Genomic DNA, 23651 nt, shown 5'->3' with positions numbered 1-23651 from the left:
TTTAACTCCCACGGGTGAGGAGAAGCACTCCACACACTTCTGGAAGAAGCAGAATGTCTGCATAGATGTCTGAATAAACCAGCTGCACTGGAGTTATGCGTGAGGGACTTCTCTTTGTCCATAACTCTCTTGTGGCCTCCAGGAGTGCAGAGCATTATGAAAGTAATTCAGAATATATTAATAGTGTGTTTTGCCTGCATCAGAAGCAGGCGACTCATTTAGGCGAAACCCGGCACTGACATTTCTGGCTGCAGAGTGCAGAAAGAAGAAATGAATTACATCTTTGACATCTTTTGATCTCAGGACTAATATTTGTCGGGGTAATATTAATCACTCCCCTTTTGTTCAGATCACGATCAAATACAAGGACAGAAAGGCTCGGCCAACTGTACCAATAGATTTAATGTTACTCTCTTATCCATTTAGGACTCGCATCATTCTTTTAAGATAATATTAATCTCAGGAACACAAGTTATGAATAAAACCATTTTGCAGGTCAGTTGCTTTTCAAAAAAGGGAGAAAACAAGCTCATTAAGGGAAACGCGTCATAATAAATCTCATTTCTCTGAGCCTGATCATATCTTACAAATTACAAATAGTGTGCGTTATTGACCACGACATGAGAAGGTTGAGCAAACCCAGGGTCCGTAGTGTCTTTGTCATGGGGGACAAACCCAGTGCCTGCTTTAGATTACCAGGCAGTGCCACATTTCATATTTCAATTCACAGCAACACTAAACACAACTGAAATGTCTCGTTTTGCCGTCCATCGTCCACACGTTTACCCGAGAGGGGACAACTCACTGCACCCACTTCCTCACCAGGGTTTGGATTACAGCATGCAGAAACAGACATTTCTGGGGAGGAGGGGGGGGGGGGTTCCTGTCTGAGGTGTTTTCAATTTCACGTGAAGCGTGAGAAAAGCACGGCTGCTTTGTTGTTGTGTGCGAACCAGAGCCAAGGTCACACGTCCTCGCTCTTCCCACCGGTTCCTACGGCGACGGTGATGAGAAGGCCTTGAGAAGCAGGTCAGCAGCCAGGCCCGGGGAGATGGCCCCGTTGGTGACCCTCTCCTCCAGGTGGGGTAGAGCCTCTCTGACGCCGGGGTGATTGCGGAAATGGCAGAGGGCGTTCTCCTGGATCAAACTCCACATCCAGACCTTCTGCTGGGCCCTCCTCCGGCCCTGCAGTTCCCCGCCAGCTAACATGGCGTCCCGGTACGACTCCATCTTCGCCCAGACCTCCGCAACGCCCTCACTGGTGTGGGAGGAGGCGCGCACCACCTGAAGAGGAAGTTGGGGGGGGGCGAGGGGGAGGGATGAATGTGTGTTTTTTTATCACCCAGGTGTTAGTCTGGACCATTTCAGTGTCCAGCCTCAGGATATCACCAGAGGCACAGCAAATTAGTCCCATTGTTAATTTGGTTCAGTTGGGAAGCCGGAAAAGTGCTGCGGACATGTGTCTCATATTTAAGATTCTTTAAGCAATAACGTGTCCTCCTTTAAGCCACTTTGTGAATCGCATGGACAGTGAGTCCAGGGAAACAAAGGCAGCTGCCAAGGGGACTATTGTCCCCCTCGAATGCTGCGAAATTGGACAGTCAGCTTTTTCTATGCGAGCAGCAAACCTCTGGAAAGCTCTACTCATGAAATGCACTGCACACAGCATTTTTATTAATCAAACTTAAGATGACCCTGGTGCCGAAATGGATGAGACGCATACTAGAGGTACAATGTCCCCACATTACAGCTGAGGATCCTTGTTGCAAGTCACAACCTCTTCTGTCTGCCTGTTCTGACAATTGTCCTGGATATGTTAATACACCATGTCAAGAAAGACAACCATTCAAAGAACTACTGCTGTACAAAGATATAGTTTAAAGATATATAATCTTGATTTTTGAGGATAAAGGACCATTTTGCATACAGATAATTTCACTTGATTATGGAGCATTACTCATTTTTCAGTCGGTTTCTTGGTTAAAAAATGTTTTGCAAGACATCTTCAACCCGTAAGAAGCTGTCATGTCACTTTACAAACTTGTTCACACAAGCAATCTGGTGATAAGTGTCCCTAAGAGTGCGTCTTTCTTGTGACTGCATGTGTCTCTCTTCAGAGCTTGCTGCAGATCCAAAAGCAGATGATGAAATTCAGGGAAACGATCAAATTCAACTCAGACACAGAAGTGAAAGAGCCTCACATGTAGAAATACAAAGGAAGTCAGGACATTCATTCAGCTTTGGTGGACCTATGAAAACTGTCTATGAAATGTAACCTTCATTTTTTAATCCCTTAATTACAGAATCCAAATGACAAAAGGGAGTTGAGGAGAGAGAAAAAACATCAGTGTTGAATTCAAACAAAACCACAGATACTCAACCATCTCCAGGCTGCTGAAGGTTTAAGACGTGGTAAGTGTCCCTGGGAGGTAATTGATAGCAACTGGAGTTCCACACAGACGGATGTGACAGCTGATAAATAATGGTGACTTGTGAACAACAGCCCATTAAGAATCCTCTAATTACATCATTAAGTGAATCATGACTTGATTTGAGTCTGATGCAAATATAGGAAATCAAGCTTTGTGATACAGAATGTATCAGCCATTTGCCAATTATCCTTTCAAAATGACTAGTTACTCAATGACCTCATAACGCAACTGATGTTGACTGACTACATTTGAAGATACTGTTTAAGTCCCAGTAAAAAGAAGATGAATTGGTTTTAGATTGCCAGGCTTTTCTAAGAACTAGCAGGAGACATATTCAGGTCCAAAAGCCCATAAAACTACTCAAAAGTATTACTTCAAGCTCATCCTGGCCTTGTAAACACATTTTCAAACATACTTTAAGGCAACTGAGATTATCAGTAAGAGAAGAGTGTACGTAAAGGTTCACTGATGTATCGCTTTTAAAAACGTTATTCATGATATTGAGAATTCTTGCTTATCTTTGTTTCATGTTGCTGATTGGATGTTCTTTGGATTTTGTACTGTTGTGCCGACTGAAATCATTTAAATATGCCTTCTTGATCTTCCTGACATTTTAGAAAAGAATGCCAACGCAGCCCTAATTTTCAGCAAATGTAGTTTATCATTAGGTTTCAAGATTTTTCACATATTACCAAGAACTTAGAAATCAAGGTTAATGTCATGCCATTCAAATGTTATGTTTTCACGCTGAGCACAGCGGGGCAGACTGATGAAGATGAGAGACAGCAATAGACCAAATCAGAGATTATGCTTCTAAAAGACAGACACAAAAGAGACAGCAAACGTAAGGATAAGTACAGAGAGAGCCTACGAAGAGAAGCATATCAGCTTTTATGTGGAGTGCGCAGCCTTCTAATCAGCAAAATGCACGAGACAGCAGCCCAACATTCAGAGCAGCAGCGGTAGGGGCTGGGGGGTGAGGAGGGGGGGGGGGGGGGGGGGGGGGGCGGTTTGCTGGCAGCTTGCCCACTGGGCAGATGCTGCATTGGGCTGGGAAAACAAAAGGACAAGGCCAGGCAGGCAGGCAGGCAGGCGGGTGAGCTGGGACATGCAGGGCGGGGTGGGACACTGCAGTACTGAAACCATGACGCCATGACATCATCGACATCATCATCATCATCATCCTCCCGCCTCATCCGGGGTCACCTGACCTCTCAGCAGGACGGCTTGTTTCGGTACACAGAGAGAGAAACACCACGGATGCGGACCCTGAGTAGGTCAAATGTTGAATACTTGTCTGTTGACCTTTTTTATTTTATTCTGAAATGCCTGTCCTTCTGATGTTGGCTCCATGTCTCACTACACTATCTCCACACACAGTCCCTCCTCCACACACATGGACACACACACACACCTACCTTAGGGTTCCAGGACTTGGACTGTCTCCGGAGCAGCTTGAGTGCGCTGGTGTATTCAGCCTGGATTCTCCGGGCCGGCACCAGCAGGTCTCCATCCGACTTCGTCACCACCACCAAGTCGGCCCGCTCGATGATGCCTCTCTTGATACCCTGCATAGAGATTTGGGCATTAAACAGGGGGGCGGGGGCGTCATTAACTTTTCAAAACACTGTAAATAGATCTGATGTCTAGACAGCTAATCTGCTGAGGGATCTGTGTACAGAGTGATGGATGGCGTTGTGGTCGGCTGCCAGTTTACTAATTTATTGCTCTGATATTGTTGCTTTGTATCGATCCCTCACTGCTGTCAGCCTCGGAATGATCCAAAACAAGGACTGCAGCTGAGCTTATTTGAAGCAGTTACTCTAAGAAGTGCCCTTGACCTGTGGAAATCACGGGTTGAAATGTCTTTTCAGTTCAAGTCTTTGAATTCAGCTGGTGACTCAAGGCTGGAGCAGATGTAGAGAATGTCTCCAGCTGTCAGTGGTGTTCGGGCTTTATGATTTACTTTGCTCTGCTTGAGACATGTGAACCAAAATAAAATAACGCTAATTAATTTCTAAAGGTCACATAGTTTTGTGGCACTTTTGCAATTAATTATATATTTTTATTTAAACAAGTCAGACTTTGCTGTTTAGAATACTGATTACAATGTGAATACCATAAGTTTAGTGTTAAGATACACAAAAATAATTGAAACAAATGACAACTGAGCTTCTTAACGTCTTATAATAATCAGTGTAATATTATCCTAACGAGTTGCATTTAGCAAATTGATACATTGATGAGGGATGGTGGGCTTGAAGTTCATGTCAACATACTCATCTTTACATACAAATGTACAAATTCTGATTTATGATGTAAATTTGTTAATGTGTTGATGTAAAAAGGTAACTCGGATCTGATGTCGCCATCAGTGGTGAGTAATGAGTCTAGAAAAAAAAAGTGTTTTCACATCCAAGCCTTTCACTTAAAAAAAAAAAAACTTTACTGAGGTTTATTGAATGGAAAAGTGAATAATACTATTCAGTAAACCGTTTTAAAGCCTATCAGAATTAATTTCAGAACTTTTTTGAACCTGAAACATCTTATCTTCTCTTTCTTCCAACAGCATTGGACACTGATAAGCTTGTTGCTGCTCATGTTTTTCACTGACCTGGAGTTCATCGCCCCCTGCTGGCGGGATCAGCAGCACAAACATGTCAACCATGTCAGCCACCGCAAACTCTGACTGGCCCACACCTAAAAACAAAAAGATGGATCCAAGTGTCACCATTGGTCAACAATATACATCACTGCAAACCAAGGGAAAAAAAAAAAATCAATGACCACAACTAAAACAAGGTGCAGTGGGTTGAATGTCTGTTTTGTATTGTGTATGAACAATATGTATAAGAAAAATAAAAGCAATTCAACGACTAGAAATAAATCACAAAAAGGAAAAAATGCTTCTAAATAATCATGAAATTCAACAAGCATCATGTTCATCAAACTGAAACCTCAACAGCTAGTAGTGACCTAATTGTGTCTTTAGGAATAAATATAAAAACGTGTATAGTTACAATAAATACTTCCATATTTTTGTTGTGTAGTTTGTTATGCTTAGGTCAGAGATTTACTGAAATTAAAATACAAAATTGTGCATTTTATAGAAAGGAAATCCCAACAGGTGGACCAAGATTAAGACTTCAACGAAACCTGTCTTTAATGGACAAAATACAGTAATATAGAGAATAAACGTCTTACCTACGGTCTCCACCAGGACAATGTCATATCCCGCTCCTTCACAGAGAACAATGGCCTCATTAGTCGTCCTGGTGACTCCACCGAGTGTTCCTGAGGCCGGCGAAGGCCTGATGAAAGCGCTCATGTCCCTGGAGAGTTCAGTCATACGAGTCTTATCACCCATCAGAGACCCTGCAGAAAGAGGGAGGACTCAGTTGTGTCTGGAAACTCAAATTAAATTACTGTAAAAGGTGCTGCTGTTCATTCTACAAGTATTACAGTTGTAGCCTAATTAAGACATCAGAACATGCATAAAACATGTGCACAACACAAGTTCACACCAAAATCTAATGTGGATTGTATATTGTATGGTCACCCAACATCATCTCTTCTTTGCAGCGATATGCAATGAGGATCCTGGTTTACCTCCTGTTGTGCAGGAGGACGGATCAACGGCGAGCACTGCCACCTTATGCCCACGTCCTGTCAACATCTTCCCCACCACCTCGATGAAGGTCGACTTCCCTGCTCCCGGGGGACCGGACAGACCTGACAAATCAGAGCAATCGAATCAGCAACAAATGACACAGAGAACAGATTTTTGCTTTCACTTAATATAACTTTAAAACAGACTTTGATAAAAAAAGACTGGCAGTTTGTTTAGTTTTTACAGCTACAGGTATCAAACTAACACCGGGGACTGAACCGATGCAGCAGATCTCTTATGAGAAAACATGACGGGCTGTAAAGACACATGAACTTAATGTGCCTTTATGGGCCCCAAAGGCAGTGATTTTAACAGCAAGGTACACGCCAATGGGATTCAATAAACTAGATTATTAAATCCTCCAAGAGATCCTTGTGTTTCTGTGCAGTGGAACATGGGGAGCACTATATTTTGACAAGAACCATTTTTAAGTGGGAACGAGTTCATTCACACAACCAACAACTCCTCCCACCTCTCAACAGCCTACATTCCTCTGGGCCGGTGTCAAATCCATTTCAAATACAATCAATAATTCAGCTTACATTGTGCTCACAGGGGTGGATCTCTAAATAAAGTTGTATTCATTAAATCACCACAAAGTGACACCAAGTAACACTGAGCCATGCATAATGTGCGTAACTGTATATTGGAGACGTGGTCTTTATAAATAGACTCAAGGGGCCAATCCATTTGGTACACTTGTAAAATCTAATGCAATTCAATAGAAGGGTTCAGCCATAAGCTGTACCATTAAAAAGGTTGTTAAGTTGTGATTGACAGGGACAGAGGTATCTAGTTAACTGCAACATGAGTTTATCACCGAGTTGGTAGTATGTGGTCAAATGGATTGCATTAAACTGAAAGGTTTTTCTAATGTTTTAGCCTCTCCGTTGGAAGGGGGAAAAATATTTTCACTTTAACTACAAATCAATTCGACCTTGATAATGAACATTATAAATGGCAGATCTGTTGCATTGTTGTACCCAATCAGTTGGTCAGGGAGTGCATTGTACAGGTCAGTTACATCGGTGGAACTGGTTGTTGAAAACCCAAGAACTTTAGCCACTAAACAGACCACACACCTACTCGGAAAGCCACCGGCTTCCCTCCATTACGGCTCTCCTGCTCCCCCCTGTGGGCCAGCACCCTCTGCAGCAGCACCTGGGCCAGCTCTTTTTTCCTGGGATGCTGGGTCTCCACCAACGTGATGGACTCGGCCAGAGACGCCCGCTGACCTCCGATCAGCCCGTCGTACAGTTTGCTCAACAGCCTCTGCTCGGGGCCGGTCAGCAGGTCCTGCGCGTGCGACCCGCCGAGGGCCGAGCACGCGTCCCTCTCGCGCTGCCAGCGGTGACCCGCGACGGAGCTCTGGCAACGGGCGAAGACCCTTTTGGCGGGGACGGCATGTCCTGGTGTCCCCGAGGGGACAGTGAACGAGGAGGGAGGAAAGGAGATGGGGCGGCGGAGGAGGGAGAAGCCGAACCGTCGCATGTCACGGCAGATGTGGGGCGTCTAGTTAGGAGAGAACAACGTGACAGAAAGTCAGTGCTTCAGCGTATTAACTGTAGCCACAATGTTTTGTTATTTAAATGACTAAAGCAAGGATGAATGCCTGTCACATCCCGCATTCTTTTGGTAACACACATGTATGTTAGCTAACATTGTTTAGCTTAACGTCCAGACAGCAACAACTCTATATTTTAACGCTCTATTTATCCAATGGAGGTGAAGCTAAACACTAAAAGTTAAATTAACGCGACGTTTCTCCGTCCCGCAAACGTGTAACTTAACGACAGTTTGTTAGAAAAACAGCTATGAAAACACCTGCTGTTAAAAACAAAAGAGTTTGAAAAGAAAATCCAGGCTGACCTCGTCCCAGCTGCACGGAGGTGTGTTACAGCAAGTTCACAAATTGACGTCACGTAGCGACGGTTCACTCGTCCACTTCCTGCTTCCGGTGACGTAAGGCCCCGCCCTCCGACACGCGGTTCCGTTTGTTTGTTCAAGCAACACAAATGTCTTTAAACTCTGTGATTGCAAACACATATGGAGAGTTTTATAAATGTGTGAACGTCATTTGTTGACAAAATATGTGCGAATGTTATGAGTCGTTTATGTAAAGTATAAAGTAAAAATTAAACTGCAAAGACGGTGGATAACTTTAGCCAGCAGGTGGTAGCATTGGTTAATTTCTTCGATTTTTATCTTCATCATCACATTAAAATCATTCAGTGTTTAAGAGGGGACTTGTCAAGTATTAATAAGTGTGGGGTTTATTTAATAAAATAGTGAATGTTTATGCTGCCAGACTGAAAAGAAGCACCACAAATTATTATTTTATCGGACCATTCTGCAAAATCTATCAATATATTTCCAGAAAATTGACGTAATCTTAATGGGTTTGTAGCCCTCCTTCCATTCGGTGTTCTGTCAAGAGGGAAATACCTCTGGAATATTAGACCATCACAGGTCTGCAATACGCAGGGTGCCACCAACCTTCTGAGTCTCTAGTGGGGACACATCATTTCAAATGCGATCATGCTTTCACTTGTTATTGCTGTGCCTCCCTAATTGAAGGAAGTTCATATGCACACACACACACGCAAAAAAAATAAACTGCTCTAACACAGCATTCATAAAAGACACAGACATACTGGAAGTATTGAAACAAATTTATTGAATCTTCCAGTAGAGGCTTGATATTCATGGAATAAAACTGCTTTTCTGGGAGTTTTACTGAGCAAAATCACAAAGAAGGAGAAAAACTAAAACAAAACAAAGAGGCACTGTGTGAAAGTGCAGACAGACAACATAAAACATGTTCAGAAAAATACAAAAAGAATGTAGAGAGTAATACAGCAAAGAGGATGCTCAAAGCATAAAATAACTGAATGGCAAAATTGGCATTGAATTAAAAAAAAAGAAAAACAGACAAATCATATTTAGACATCAGTAACTGATAAACATTTCTCAGTCAACAATAACAATTGAATGCTCAACATTTTCCCATAACAGTCATATATCATGTTTTGCTCAGTCAATGTAAAAACAGATGAAGAGTCACAGAAATATTTATGTCCTCAATGTGACTCCGTATTTGACACATTTGATTTTGCTGCAGAGTACACAGCAATGGACAAACTGCAATGCACTTGTATTTGCCTCTGCTGCACGTTGTGTTCAGCTACCAAGTTTTTAAATGTGTAACACTACACAATCCAAACTATGCTTTGCAAACCCAGACTGCACAGCACATATTCTAATAGTGCATTTTCTAAACACTATTGTTTTTTCTTAAAATTCATTCGAAACACAAGTGTAACAAAGATGAGCAACATTTAAACATTAGTTTTTTTTTTCTTCTTACGGAATAGTCTGAAATGCCATTTAAGTGCCATGCCCCACACTAAACCCCACTTCTAACTATCATACTGCCCCTAATTTTCTCATTATTTGACATGATCTCTGATACGGGATTTTATATACGTGACAACTCTGTACTGCTTTGATATTTGAACCAAAAAAAAAAGCACTTAGAAGAATACGGCATACTCGTTTTAAGTATCTGGAGATGATTACAATTTTTCAGTCATACTGGTCAAGTCCCTGTTAACTTTTTACACGTCGTAACATTTCCATTTCATGCCAACCTTACTGCAGTCAGCCAGCAGACAGCTGCTGACTGCAATTTTGGTGGAATGTCCCATAATTATTGTAACTACACAAGTACTGTATATCTGAATTTTAGAGGGAATATGTATGCGAAAGCTAGTAATGAGTCAGAATAATAGAACATTGAAAAAGAGACATTGTTGGAGCAAGATCGGGAGAATACTTGCGTTATGATGAGTACGACGGTCTAATTATTACAGTTGGTCACAAAGATCAAGTATCTTCCAGTTGCATCACGCTCGCTTTGCCTACGCCTCTCCCAGACTGTAAATGTGCCCAATTCAGACATCCTTCAAGTAGAGAACAAACCAATTTTTTTTTTTTAAAACAGCCCAGCCCCACCTGTCCCAGAGCAGCTTGTGTTTCAGTCAAAATGCCGATGTCGAGAAAAGGCAGGCTGGCTGAACCAAAAGCAAATCTGCGACCGCTATTCTTGCTACTTCTGACCAAAATGCTGGGCTGTGGACAGCCACAAGGCCGAGGACAGTGAAGCCTAGGAGACGGAGGATATAGGGTTGTGGGGGGAGCCCATCTGGGTTAGCACCTTATCCAGCCACTGTAGGGGACCATGCAGGTGGATCTCAATCCAGCAGGGTGTGCTGGTCACATCTTGGCGGTGGTACTCTGCTCCCCAACCCTGCAGCACACGAAAACACATTTGTACTTCAAACTTTGGACTGTTAAAGTTCATATTTTGAGATGCGGATGTCGCACGCTGATTTTTATATTTACACTTTAAAACTTTAAAAAAAGGTTATTTATCTGATGTGGGTTGTTTCTGTTGTGAATTTTGTTTAAAAATGACTTTCACTGACAATAAAATAATCACTCGAATGAAGAACCTATTACTTTGAGCACCAAAAAAATAATGTAAATACAATTCAAAATTCCAATTTTTGTCTATGTTCATTTCCAGATTTCTTAAAAAGCAAAAGTAAACAACTTGTTTACAGTACGCACAAACCGCCACCAAAAAGAAAAAACCTTACCTTAACGAAACTCATGCGGATGGTGCACATCTTGGTGAGCTCATAAACCGCCTCGAAGCCGTGGTTCACGGACTGGGCCAGCAGCTCGGCAAACTCCTGGTTGTTGAAAATCTTCAGGCTGCAGCCGCTGGGAATCTTGCACACGGTCGTGGGATGGAAGCCGTGGTGGTAGTTGCAGTTACGGCTCTGGACGAAGATACTGCTGTCGCTCAGACATTCTGCGTACACCTCCCCGCCAACGTAGTACAGATGGACACCTGAGAGGGAGCAGGAGAGATTATTATCATTATCTGTGGATAATATCTTATTGACAGCATGAGTAGCTCTGGTCTCGTGCTGCACCTTTGCCGATGTGCCGCCGGGTGTTCTCGATGGTGGAGTTGCGGTTGACGTTGGAGAGCAGGCCGAGGCAAAACCGGTTGCGGTTGTTGGAGGGATCCGTGAAGCCGTCCACGAGCACGCTGGTGGAGGACGCCTGGAACGCCTCTCCCACGCGGTTATTCAGCTCGTAGTAAACAATAGAGCACCAGTGCTTGGGCTCCTCGTAGGCCACGGGCTGCACGTCTGCACAGGAAACACAACGACGGGTCAAAAAGGGGGGGGGGGGGGGGGGCGCGCACACAAGACACATTTAACGCACGTTTAAGACTCCTCGGGGCAGACTCCCCGCGGGGACGAGCTGCCAGGAGCCGCTGATGTCAGCTGTAAATCTTACTCATCCGCAAATTGTCCCCCAATAGCCCATTAACAATGATTTGAATGAATACAAAGTACCCACCGGCTACATTTGTATACGTTTATGCAGACCAAAATCGATGCGGATACATCCTAAAGTATGCCCACCGTCTGAGGTCTGTTTGCCAGCCTTTATCGAGCAGAGAAACAGTCAATAGATGGTGCCTGGCCATGCTCTCTGAGCCAGTGCCAGCTGGCCTCACCCACTCTGAGAGAGAGGAATAAGTCATGTTTATCTAAGCACATACTTCTCCTAAACTTCCTGTAGAATGGCACTGGCTAGCAGGTGTGTTTTGTCTGTCCCCTTCACAAAATTGGCCTACAATAGAAACCCGCTGGCCTGTTCAGGATGCAGCTTGTGTAAAAGAACTAAAAAAAAAAAAAAAAAACACTTTCAGCAAACATTTAAACAGCTTTTCCCACTATTACTGTCGGCGTGTGTGGCCAGAGTTTCTGGGCTTTGAGTGCACGATCGTATAAAAGTACAATTGTTGGTCAGGTGTGGAAATGTTCATACCAGAGTTCAGCAGTTATTTCATTGTGTGGTGAATTACGTTTTATAGCAAACAACTAACGTAGTGCGTAAGAGCAGAAAACAGGTGTTATTTAATTTGCCCTTCTTTACAATTTTCATCTCAAACGGGTTCGGGCACACGCACGCACGCGCGCACGCGCGCACGCACACGCACACGCACACGCACACGCACACGCACACACACACACACACACACACACACACACACACTATTACAACTTCGGTCAATTTTGCTTGCTTTGGGCATTATTTCTATTGGTTGTGATAATATCAAAAGAGCGTATGACAACCCTGTCTCCTCTACATTAGTAGTATCTCACCTGGACACAAATCTATTGGATTTCCTTTTAATTGGAACAAAAACGGCACCAAAATAATAATGACAATTCTCCAGAAAACTGATTTCCTCATATGTAGGCTTGTGAACAAACTAAAAGGTAACTGTATTATAGTTAATGACAAATAAAATAGCTGGCTTTGTTGAGACGGTCTCCTCTTTTAAGTTTCACCACACAGTACACGGATGCACACGCACCCTCTAAACACAACAAACAGCATCTACAATTAATAATGTAGAATTACAGTTCCTTATTTTACTGGCTATTTGCGGAAATGCAGAGTGAACAAAACCAAACATTGCATTTGAACACTGATTTTCAGCCTTAGAAAGGACTCTTTAACTCTGATGGCTCTTATTAGGTATTCATGAATGCACCATCACATCAAATCACATGTGTCTTTGGCAAAAAAAAGCCAAAACCACATAGTTAAGAGAGCAGTAATTATTGCACCGCATTTCCTATCTGAAAGTTGTAGGTAATTTGTGAAACCTATTGGTAACGAGTTTGAAGCCATTACCAACAGCAGAGATGACATAAGCCCTGGCTTTTACAGACCTCATAAAACTGCTCTGAAGCCTGGTTTAATTTGCTGAGGCTTTGAACGTTTCGTGGGCTTCGCTGTCAACCAGCAGATCCTTCCCACCAACCACACCAGCTTTTATCTCACAGAGTACGGCACCCAAACCCATCAGAGGTTCTACTTGTTGTATTTGAGGGGTTGACCGCAAGAGAAGAAAAAAAAAAAATCTTTGCACCTGCGGAAACAAGGGAAACACGCAGGCAGCTTTATTTGAATACCACTGTGAACACAAGGACGGGCGTCTGTGCGTGTGTGTGTGTGTGTGTGTGTGTGATAGCCACTGCCATGGTTACCTGGTCTGTTGTTACTCTCTAGAGGCAAAGGTGGAACCAGGAGGTTGGTGTCCATTGGCTGGGGACAATCCTGAGTCATCTGCTCCTCCGGGGGCATGTAGGCAGGAGGGGGTGTCTCTGCATCGGGAATGGGTAAAAAAAAACAAAGAGCAGTGAGTTGTTTTGTCCCGGGGGCCGGGGGGAAAAAGGACAAAAAGCAGGAAGACTGTTTCGCTGTCGAATCTCACCTGGCATTTGGAAGGGGCTGCCGGGGTCAGAGCTGGATGGCGACTGAGGGAAGGTGGCGCTGCTGCTGCCACTTCCCGGCGAGTTTGGGTAACTGTTCACCGGTGAATTGGGGAAAGCGGGGGGCATTGTGTTGGCCTGAGCGAAGGATTCCGGGAAGGTGGCGTTCTGTGGCATGTGCGGCTCGTTCTGTTGCAGAGGGTTGCGGAAGCGAGGCAGCATTGTGTGCTTGGCGTTGAACTCGCTGTTCCTCGGTACCAACACAGGGGGCAGCACTGAGGAGGGAGAAAGACATCGAAATGGGTTAAAACAGGAAATGGATGAGGTTCTTATCCTAAGTCCATCGTAATGGTCAAACCAGAAAGTAGACATATGGGCTTCTTTCTTTCCCTTTTGATGAGGGTTCTGTGATTTATGTGACTTGGCTGGTGAGGAAAACAAAAACAAACCTATACAAAGTTAAAATCTTCCCGGGACTCTCCATGTTTCTACGCTCTAAACACAGATGTCACTGCATTTTTTTCCCAGACTCTTGGGTGTTTTTCTGATCGGAACAGACATTTTTTTTCAGGCAGGCCATTCTTAAGGAATTCGTCACTTAGGGTAGATAAATACCTCAGCTGATGTGGCGGCTATTCAGGTGCCGTTCACACAAACTACAGAGATATGCTTCGCTTGTATCTATGAATAGCCGCAAGAATAAATAAAGCTGTTGCTGAAATTTCAACAGGGGCCCCCCTCTGCTGCCGATGTTACTGCAGGTAGCCCATGTGTGCTGCAGCAGGCCAATGCATGCATGTAGCAGGTTTCTGTTTGACTGGAGCCGGGTGTCAGGATGTGTGTGTGTGTGTGTGTGTGTGTGTGTGTGTGTGTGTGTGTGTGTGTGTGTGTGTGTGTGTGTGTGTGTGTGTGTGTGTGTGTGTGTGTGTGTGTGTGTGTGTGTCTGTGTGGGTGGGCGGGCGGCATTAGGAAAGAAGAGGAGGGGGTAATGTGGACAGACAGGTGCCGTGGGGTTTAATCACCTTAACCCTCCTTCTTGTACCCGCCGCTGAAAACAAAAAGTGTGCACGGCAGGCAACAACTCTTTCCTCCCATTGTGTGTGTGTGTGACTGACTTCCTGTCCCAGGGATCCTCAGAGAAACTGTGAGTGCGTGAAGTCGTGTGTGTGCGCGCGTGTTCTTTTTTTAACACGCCCTGAAGTGCAAAAGTGATTGTGTGCTTTAATGTAAAAAAAAAAGCCGGCAGCACCGAGCACGTCCAAAACAAAGCCCTCATTCTCCCCGAGATGGAATTTCCTGTCCCACACGCATACATGAAAGAACCCCCCCAACAGACACACACTCTTAGCCCTTTGCACACTCAGCTGTTTCTATCTTGTCAGCCGAGTCACACTTTTTTATTTAGTCAGAGGCCAAGTAGTGATTGATTTGTATCTCACCGAGTCTTGATGGCTAACCACAGCTTGATCAGAGATTTTACTGTGTTTTTATTCAATTTTACTTGACGTGTCATTTCATTTCTTTGATCTCATATGATTGGAGTTGGTTTTGTCTTCTTTACGAGACCAGGGATCTTCTTAAAATGTTAGACAGACTTGAGAGAATCTTTCTACAGACAAATAACTTTCATGTAAAAATGATGCAACGGCAGAATGCATTTAACTGAGTGCGGTTTAATCGCTCACCTGGACTGTCCACTCGTTTGTAGTGGTACGGGTTGATGCACACATCCTTCTGTTTGGAGCCAAAGGGGTACTCGCAGCACTCCAGGGCCTTCAGCTCGTGGTGCGACTGCAGGTCGGGCCAGCGCCACACCCGGCAATAAATGACATGCGGCAGGCCTTTCCGGTGGGACACCTGCAGCCGTCCGTCCAGGGAGCGGGGGATTGTCACACAGTTACTGGGCTGACCCGGGCAGCTGAGGGCCCTCTCCAGCTCCTCCATGGCTCCCTTCTTCTTCTTCAGCTTCTTGACGAGAGCGTCCACGGCCTTTTCCGCCCATTTCTCTTCCTCGTCTCCCTGCTTCCAGCCCAGCAGCCGCTTGACGGCCGGGCTGGTGAAGGAGAAGAGCGAGGTGACGTTCATGCTGGACAAACCGCCCTTCCCCTCCTCTCCTTTCGGTCCAAAAGAAGTGTGGGTAGCGACCGTCTGGCCTTGCAGAAGAAAAGGCGTGAAAAGAAAGAAAGAGTGTTTGTCCTTTTGGAGTTTCAAATCATCCTGAGCGACGTACGGTCGGATCCTCTTGACAGTCACCAGCTAGAAGAAAAAGGAGAGTGAGATTAGCATCGAAGAAGAGGATTTGAACACACTGTGTCCTTTCCCTCACAAAGTGGTTGCACATATGCACCATATTAACCTCTCCCCCTTTTGCCACATGATAAGCACTGACAGAAAATAGATATTATATTCCTTGACAAGTCGATGATTATTATACAATTATAGCCGTTACGGCCATCGCTGTCGCGGCTGCTGGGAAACAGGCAGAGGAGTCACAGACCCCCCCGAAGTGAGCGTTCGCCCCGACCAGGCATTCTTCAGATAGCTTCCTGTCCATGTGGCTCCTCACGTTACCGCCACTCACATCATTTACCGTAAACTAGAGGTTTTCAACAGGGGGTCTGCGGAGGTACTGCGGGGGGGGTTGGGGGGGGGGGGAGCGATATATATAGTCCATCTCACCATCACTTTGGGGGACCTTGGCCTGAAAAACGTTGAAGACCCCTCCCCTGAAGGACCTCACTGAGCGTATGTGAACTACACAACAACCTTTTAGAATTAGTCCCAGCAGTTTTGACACCTGATTTACTGTGTAATCTGTCGGAGGTTAAATCTGCTGTCTATTTCATATTTTAAGCAGCTCAAATTAATTTGCCAATCAATTGTCAGTAAATGGGAAAAAATCTTCCAGAGGCCAACAGTGTTTTTCTTTTCTGTCTGAATTATTAGCACAAAATATTGATGAATTAACTGATTTGGCTTCAGCTGAAAGTTATTTTAAATTAATCTATTTTTTATACAATTATTTAGTTTTAATGAAATTGCATTGCAATGCATTTTACTGATAAAGCATCTTCAATTATGAATCAACTAGAAAGTTGTGGCAAAGCAGTGAAAAATGTTAAAACTAATAGATGAATAGACTAGTTTTCAAATCCAAATATATCACAATATATAACTCAGTTAACACTGATATGACAAAGTCATAAAAAATTTAAATCCTTTATGTCAAACACGGGAGAAAGAGTTTGTCGGACGATTCTGCATAAACGTGGAACTGTAAAAAGTCTTTCAAAGAGCCGCCTGCTTGGGCGAATGTTCTATACAGCCTCAGCGCCACCAACTAAAAAACAGTGGGTTTCGGCAGGAATCTGGCAACGTGCAACAGGATAACAAGGAAGTGCATGCAGACCCCAGAATAAATGTGCCCATTCACTCCGGTCCCACAGGAGCAATTCAGTAGCCAGGACGCACACATTCTAACTTTAAAGGAGAAAACCAAAGTGTATTGAGTTCCACCTTCTTTTTTAATTCGTCTGAATGCTATTAGGATGAAAAACGAGCTACGATTAAGGTTTGGCTTTGCACAACTGTTCAGATAAAATCTTAAGACTCAAATAATCAGCTCTTTATAAATCCCCCACCTTTTATCCACACTGGCTCATGGGCTGCTCTCCGACAGTAAAGCCTAGCAGGAACAAATACATCATTAAGATTGCTCTGTGGTTATTCCTGGCCCATCAGATTATGGGATGAATAGTGATTTCTATCTTTGTCAGCTACTGCATGCGTAACAAACAAACCGGCAGGGAGGTTTGATGAGAACAGGTGCTGTTTACAACCTCCGTGTGTGTGTGTGTGTGTGTTCGTCTGCGAGGAGGGAAGCAGAAAAACATAGCTCAACACCCTTATCGCTTGTGCCTCAAAACCTACTGTGACATCACACACTACAAGCATCCAAAGAGAACGACTCTCCAATAACACAGAGACGGGAAGCAGGCTGTGCAGATATGTCTTCAGATCCGTCATCGCCTGCACACCAGCGACACCGCTTCCTCCTGCTGAGGGCAGCAGGTTTTTCCACAGGTGCAGGGTGGGATTGAACAAATGACCCAACCCCGCGCATTGCCTTCCTGCAATTTTCTTTTTGATGCGGTAAAATCAGGATTTTCAGTAACTTTACACAACTTTACAGGCTTCATCTGTCCTTGAAAAGACCAGTTTTACCACGACCAGACTTATCCTCCCAAAAGGCAACATACACACTGTACTTATATATAAAATATATCACAGTTCAGTACGTGATCCCTTTAATATCATCTTGTTCCCCTGAGTGAAGCCAATCCAGAAGTGTGTTCAAAGCATTCTGTCTACTGACCAGCAGGGGGCGACTCCTCCGAAAGCAAAAAGGAGTCAGATTGAAAGGAAGTTTGAGGAAATGACCCTACTTCTCACTTGATTATTTACAGAAGATTATCTTGTTTCTTATTTACTACCTCAGTAAACATTGTAAACGTAAGCTTACAGTCTCAATTGCTAGCTGGAAGTCTTCTTAAATACAGAATGATGTCCTGTTAGCAAGTAATGTTCCCATTTAGAAACCACAAAGCATTCTAAGCTCTAGGGCGGACTCATTGTGATTGACAGGTCTGTGCCACCAACTGAGCTGTTTACGGCGTCTCTGCGTCACCCCGACGCAAATATGGTCACGTCTAGGGCGGTACGGACAAAAATTCATCTCGCGGAATTTTGTAAGATTCTGACGGTATCCCGGTATATACAAAAACATTTTAAGTAAACTTATTCATTCATTGACCTCGAAAAGGACCATCTGGACAGCTGTTCACCTCTCTTTGTTAGCGTGTTAGCTTGATAGCTGTTGTGGCTGCTAGAGTTGCCACCAGAGGCAATACCCAGAATGCAGTTCATTTTATAAATGTACAGTTATTAGTGCTACAAATTCTTTATGTGACACAAACTCTTGTGCCGTGGAGTTTTACCCTGTTAAAGAGCGTTAGCTGTGGGTTATTACCGGTCGAAGCCCGAGTAACGTCTGCTCATTGGTTCAGAAAAAAAAGCAACACGGCGACGGCAAAATCATCAAACTCAGAAACCATGGGCGATGTTACGGTCATTCTGTCCATTTCTTGTATGGAATCAAGGGCAAAGGGAGGGGGACATCCATCCTTAATCCCACCAACAAAGCTCCATTAGGTGGTTTTCCAACTGAAGCTGAAAAAACACTGGACCTGAAATGGTGAAATATTGATTCTTTCTAACAATTCTCTTCAGGGTCTGCCACTACGGATCATTTTTCATTCTCATTTAACGTTTCCAGGGACAAACCTTACACAATTGACTGGTGGTCGTTCATAACAATGAATTTATAAACCTTGATTCCTTGCATCAAATGTATAAATGTAGTTTCAGCCTCACACAGTCAGTAAAGAGTCCCTGCAGTGGCCTCGGACACCATTCTGCAACCTAAAAAAATCTGAAACACAAAACAGCTCCATAAAAACATCCGAGGCCGGGCCAAGCTCTCTCGCCGTTGTTCTGGCGGCATGTATAGCTTGTTATTGGCCCGGCTTGTTATCCGGCTCGGACCGAAACGGAGGCTAATGGGAGCCCAGAATGGGATCATGCGACACTAGCGGGCGGAGGGCTTTGACCCGCCCGGTGTGAGCTGTGAGCCACTGCGCCGGCCACATGGATCATTTTGCACCGCTCCAGTGTCTCGTAATCAATTTAGGCCCGGGCCGTGTGGGATGAGGAGGCAGTAATGATGCTCTCTGGACCCTCCCCGGGGACGCAGCATTAAAAAGAAGCTACATTATTTATCAGCAGGGTCCTGGACGGGGCCTCCATTAGCCCCCCGCTCAAATGGAGTCACTGGCTATAAACAGAGTGCAGGAAGAGAAAGAGAGAGAGAGGGGTGGATAAAGAGAGGGAGAGAGGATGGGACGGGGGGGGGGGGGGGGGGAATGATGCAGGAAATAAAAAGAGAGGAACGAAGGGAGAGTGACGGCTAAGTAAGACAAAGTGGTTGTTTTGGAGAGAGAGATATGGAAAAGACTCATATCTGGTCTCTCCGCTGAGCGTTTCTCGATTAAGTGCCTTCGAGGGTTGTTACCAAGCAAAGAGCGACACTACAAGGATGCAAGATACGCTTTTTGCACAAATCTAAATCACAGCAATGACTGAGGCGCAGCTGTTTCAAAGTTCAACATACCTTGAGGAAACACCTTGAAAGAAAATGAGCTTTTTCACCGTTTTGCAGCTTTGTCAATTGAATATATATTTGGTTTTTGGACTGTTAGTCAGACAATAAAAGCAATTTAAAGACTCCACATTGGGTTCTAGAAATATCTCTATTATCTGGTATTTTATAAAAAAAATGATTCACCCAACAAATTCGAGATTAATTGAATAATCTATAATGAAAATAGTCTTTAGTTGCAGTTCTAATAAAAAGAAAAAAAGGTTTGTTCACCAAACAGTTTTAAATGTTTTTAAAATACCAAATAAAACCAGATGTCCAAAATTGAATTAAATGTGGAATCTGATCAATGAGATTAACACAAATCTCAACTTATTTTTTCAATAACAACCACTAAATTGTGTTACAGCTGCATCCAAAAGACGCACCGAGTGGGACATTTTATCTGCCAAGGCTCCATGGTGAATATAAATTCCAGTGTTGGCAACACATCTAACCCAATTTCTTGCAAATGTTTGGCCACCATACAGCATATGCAATAATCAAATTTTGCCTGGTACATCAGCCCACCCTGAGCACAACTACAGTATTACCAAGCTATGCCAAACAGCCAGTCCGCTGTAGCCAAATGCAAATATTTACCATAGCGCGTCTTATGAAACTGTTGAAGAGCAACGCTTGAAATAACCAGTCAGACATGAGGTCCTGCCCTCAGCGACCAGACATTAGTTTGACCCGGGAGGCTCGTTGGACCCACCGCCGGGGGTCACTTCACTCCAGCAACACCAGCACATAGCTCGGACCAAGTGAAGATCCGGTGCACACGTGAGAAAAGAAATCCAACCGGTCACTATTCTTCTAACCATGACCTGTCAAACATTCAAAGAAATATGAAGCTTCACAAGGCTGAACTGGGATCGGGCTCTTGATGTCCCAGACACAGCAGTCCCACACTGGGGCAGACATAACTAGCAAACACATGGGGTTTCATGCAGCCATCTCAACCACGCTCGGCACTCAGTGTTGGGTTAGTGTTGCGTTAGGGTGGACACCTCGCCCCGACACATGGCGTACAGACACACGGCGCACGGGCACGCGACACACACAGACACACGCCACACACGCACACAGGCATACGGCACACAGACACACGCCTCGCAGACGGACAGACACACGCCACACAGACACACGCCTCACAGACACACAGACACACGCGAGGGTTTCTACGATCTGTTGTGACTGAGTCTCTGGATACAGGAATGTCGCTAACCTATATTTACACCCTGTTGTTGAGTAGTTCTTTCTGCTCTGTTAGATAGAGAGATAGATAGTAATGGTAATAAAACCCTCTTACAATCACGTCTGCATTGCCATTAACTGAATGGAGAATGGAGGAAAGATACAAAACAACGATTTGAAGTAAATCATGGACAAGGACAAATTCCTGTCCTTTGGGTAATCTGATATGTCATCTTCAATAATGTCAGGAGATCGAGCTTTAGCTGCTACGGGTCTCTCTCCCTCCTCTTTCCCTCACTGTCTCACATTCACATGTACACTAATTCTTAAACATGTTGACAACTAAAACCAGGAACATGCTGTGCAGCACACTAGTGCATCAGTTGGATACGCCGCAGTATCAGAACAAACGGTAAAATGATGATAACTTTTATTTAAATTCCCCATGCAGAGGCATGGCACGTGTGCTTTCCTCTTCATCCCACTGGTTTAGTGACATCAAGTGTATGATGCAAAAAGACCACATATCAAGCCACAGGCTCACCACCACACCGCTGTATGGTAAAAAAGCTCAACGGTTAATCGCTCAGTCCTTTAAGAAATCTTGCAAGGACAAATAACTTCATAACATTTGTCAGAGAACTTGAAATATTCTCTGAAAATTTGAGGATTTGCTGCTTATCTTGGCATGATATCAATGTAAAATGAAAATCTTTGGGTTGACTATTTGAAGTGATTTCACGGGGCATTAGGAAATGGTGATGAGCATTTTACACAATAATTTGACATTTCATTGACCATGTAACTCATTAAGTATGACACATCCAATCGCTTCATGAGGCCATCAGCCCCACAGACCATGTGTTCAATCACACGAATTACCATTAGTGTACCAGGACTTCTACTGATACCATCTATGAAAAGGATTTCCCCCATTTTTGTAATGTCATAGTGTCCAAAAAGCATAGCCTCTACAATAAGACAACCCCCCCCCCCAAAAAAGAAAAACTGTTTCCTGTAATATTCAGCAAGCTCGCCTAAATCAGAACAATATTACTTAGTTCTGTATCAAACCACTGATGTTTTTAACACGTAAAATAAACAATTAGCGTCATGAAAATGTGGCCAACTTTGCAGCCCTCGCCTCATAATGACTTTAAGGGGAGAAGGAAAAAATAAAGTTTGAAGCTGCCAACTGACACACTGTAGCGTCGATAAGCCGTGGGGTCTATTTCCCCTGCGAAGAGGAGCGCGCGCACCGCAGCAGGTGAAAATTACACACGAACAAACTTTTCATTTAGCGTGTAGAAGTTTACAGTACCTTTACTTCATTTGCTGCCTTTCTCTCGCTCTCTCCCTCCCTCGCGCAGCGTCTCCTCCCGAGCTCTCTCTCTCTCTCTCTCTCTCTCTCTCTCCCCCTCTCTCGCTCGCTCGGGCTCGTCTTGGCTCGGCTCGGCCCTGGCGTCAGTCAGTCGCGGAGCCCTCTCACCCTCCGCTGAGCGCCAGTATCCCGCCGCGGGGCGCACGCAGCTCCGACAATAACAAGACCTACTTTTCACACATCCAACATCTTCATTCACTGTGTGGAAATGTATTATGTAACTTAACTCTGAAACAAAGACGAGGGGGGGGGGGGGTTGCCCTCGCTACTTACGAACAGCTTCTCCTCACCGAAGAGCTTCACTCTTTAATGCCGATTTCTTGAGTTTGTTGTCGCAAAGGTGGTGAAATGTTGCTCAGTTCAGAGAGATTGGAAAGCAGAAAAAGGGGGCTCTTCACTTAGGGTCCAAGATCATTCCTGCAAAACATAGGATAGAGATGCATGCTTTTGCTTTTCTCTGCATGTATTGCCAGCAGTTGCACAATAAGGAAGCCTGGCCAGAAGCGTGGTCGTTCATTATTTCCCTCTCTGTTTTTACTTTGCTCTTCCTCACCAAACTTTGCTGGTAATCCCTTGCAGCAGTTTTATCTCTCTGGTTTATCTTTTGTGAACTCTTGAACTGCACCTTGTTACGCCTGCCTCTCAGCTCCCGTCTTGCTTTATTTGTAGACACTATTTATGTCGTCAGGAGATCAAAAGTGTACAAAAAGCATGGTGGGGGCGGGGGGGCATGCTTACACAGGCCATCATCTCAACTTTTCACCTCAAGACAACAATGCGCACACAACCAGCCCAGTCTTGATACAGGATTTTACACTGGTGTGTCGGAAGAGGGTTGAATTTTTCAATATAAAGAATGAAACTTCCAACTGTTCCATCTCATTAATATTGCATGGTAATGCATGCAAATAGCCTTTAGGCGGGAGTGCAGCAGCAGCAGAGGACACAAAATCGATTTGGGTATGTGTGCTAAATGAGTCCACACAAAGATGCATGATGAATAAAGGGTCACATTTAGAGAAACTTTTGATGACATAATATTTTCTCTGATCAAAAAAGAGACAGTAATGGGAATTTCCAGTCTGAGACAATGATTTTATATTCAAAAAAGAAAAATCTCTTTCTTTCACGACACGTTTTAATCAATGGCAAGCATAATATGACTTCTAAGAAAATAATTATGGAAGTATACTATTGATTTGATTGAATAGAAAAATACATCAGATTATTAATGTGCCCGGCCGTATCGTTCAAAAATATTGTATTACTTATTTTTCAAAATTGCGGTTTTCGGTAATCAAGGTCAGAGTCGCCGCGGTGAGGAGGGACTATATTATCATGG

At 44.1% G+C, this 23651-nt stretch overlaps 2 protein-coding genes across 3 annotated transcripts; both read right to left on the bottom strand.

Moving 5' to 3' along the window:
• Nucleotides 1–378: 378 nt before the first annotated feature.
• mmaa (metabolism of cobalamin associated A) lies at nucleotides 379–8083 on the bottom strand. Its single transcript, XM_037473064.2, has 7 exons — nucleotides 7972–8083; nucleotides 7185–7614; nucleotides 6042–6164; nucleotides 5637–5807; nucleotides 5047–5132; nucleotides 3851–4000; nucleotides 379–1284 (listed from the first exon to the last, which is right to left on the bottom strand). The coding sequence occupies exons 2-7, from the start codon at nucleotides 7591–7593 to the stop codon at nucleotides 994–996; spliced, it is 1230 nt and encodes a 409-aa protein (XP_037328961.2). The 5' UTR covers nucleotides 7594–7614; nucleotides 7972–8083; the 3' UTR covers nucleotides 379–993.
• Nucleotides 8084–8762: 679 nt separating this feature from the next.
• Nucleotides 8763–22416, bottom strand: smad1 (SMAD family member 1). Of its 2 annotated transcripts, XM_037472826.2 has the most exons (8): nucleotides 22250–22416; nucleotides 17114–17157; nucleotides 15158–15728; nucleotides 13475–13747; nucleotides 13248–13364; nucleotides 11106–11327; nucleotides 10764–11020; nucleotides 8763–10411 (listed from the first exon to the last, which is right to left on the bottom strand). In XM_037472826.2, exons 3-8 carry the CDS (start codon nucleotides 15555–15557, stop codon nucleotides 10268–10270), a joined length of 1413 nt encoding a protein of 470 aa, XP_037328723.1. In that variant the 5' UTR covers nucleotides 15558–15728; nucleotides 17114–17157; nucleotides 22250–22416; the 3' UTR covers nucleotides 8763–10267. The 2 variants fall into 2 exon arrangements, with proteins under 2 accessions (XP_037328723.1, XP_037328722.1); XM_037472825.2 differs by lacking the exon at nucleotides 17114–17157 and having other exon boundaries at nucleotides 22250–22382.
• Between the last annotated feature and the right edge of the window lie 1235 nt (nucleotides 22417–23651).

Source organism: Pungitius pungitius, chromosome 9 (assembly GCF_949316345.1).
Source record: "Pungitius pungitius chromosome 9, fPunPun2.1, whole genome shotgun sequence".
Classification (NCBI taxonomy): Eukaryota; Metazoa; Chordata; class Actinopteri; order Perciformes; family Gasterosteidae; genus Pungitius; species Pungitius pungitius.
Note: the sequence above shows the minus strand (reverse complement) of the source record. Positions and strands in the feature narration are given on the sequence as shown.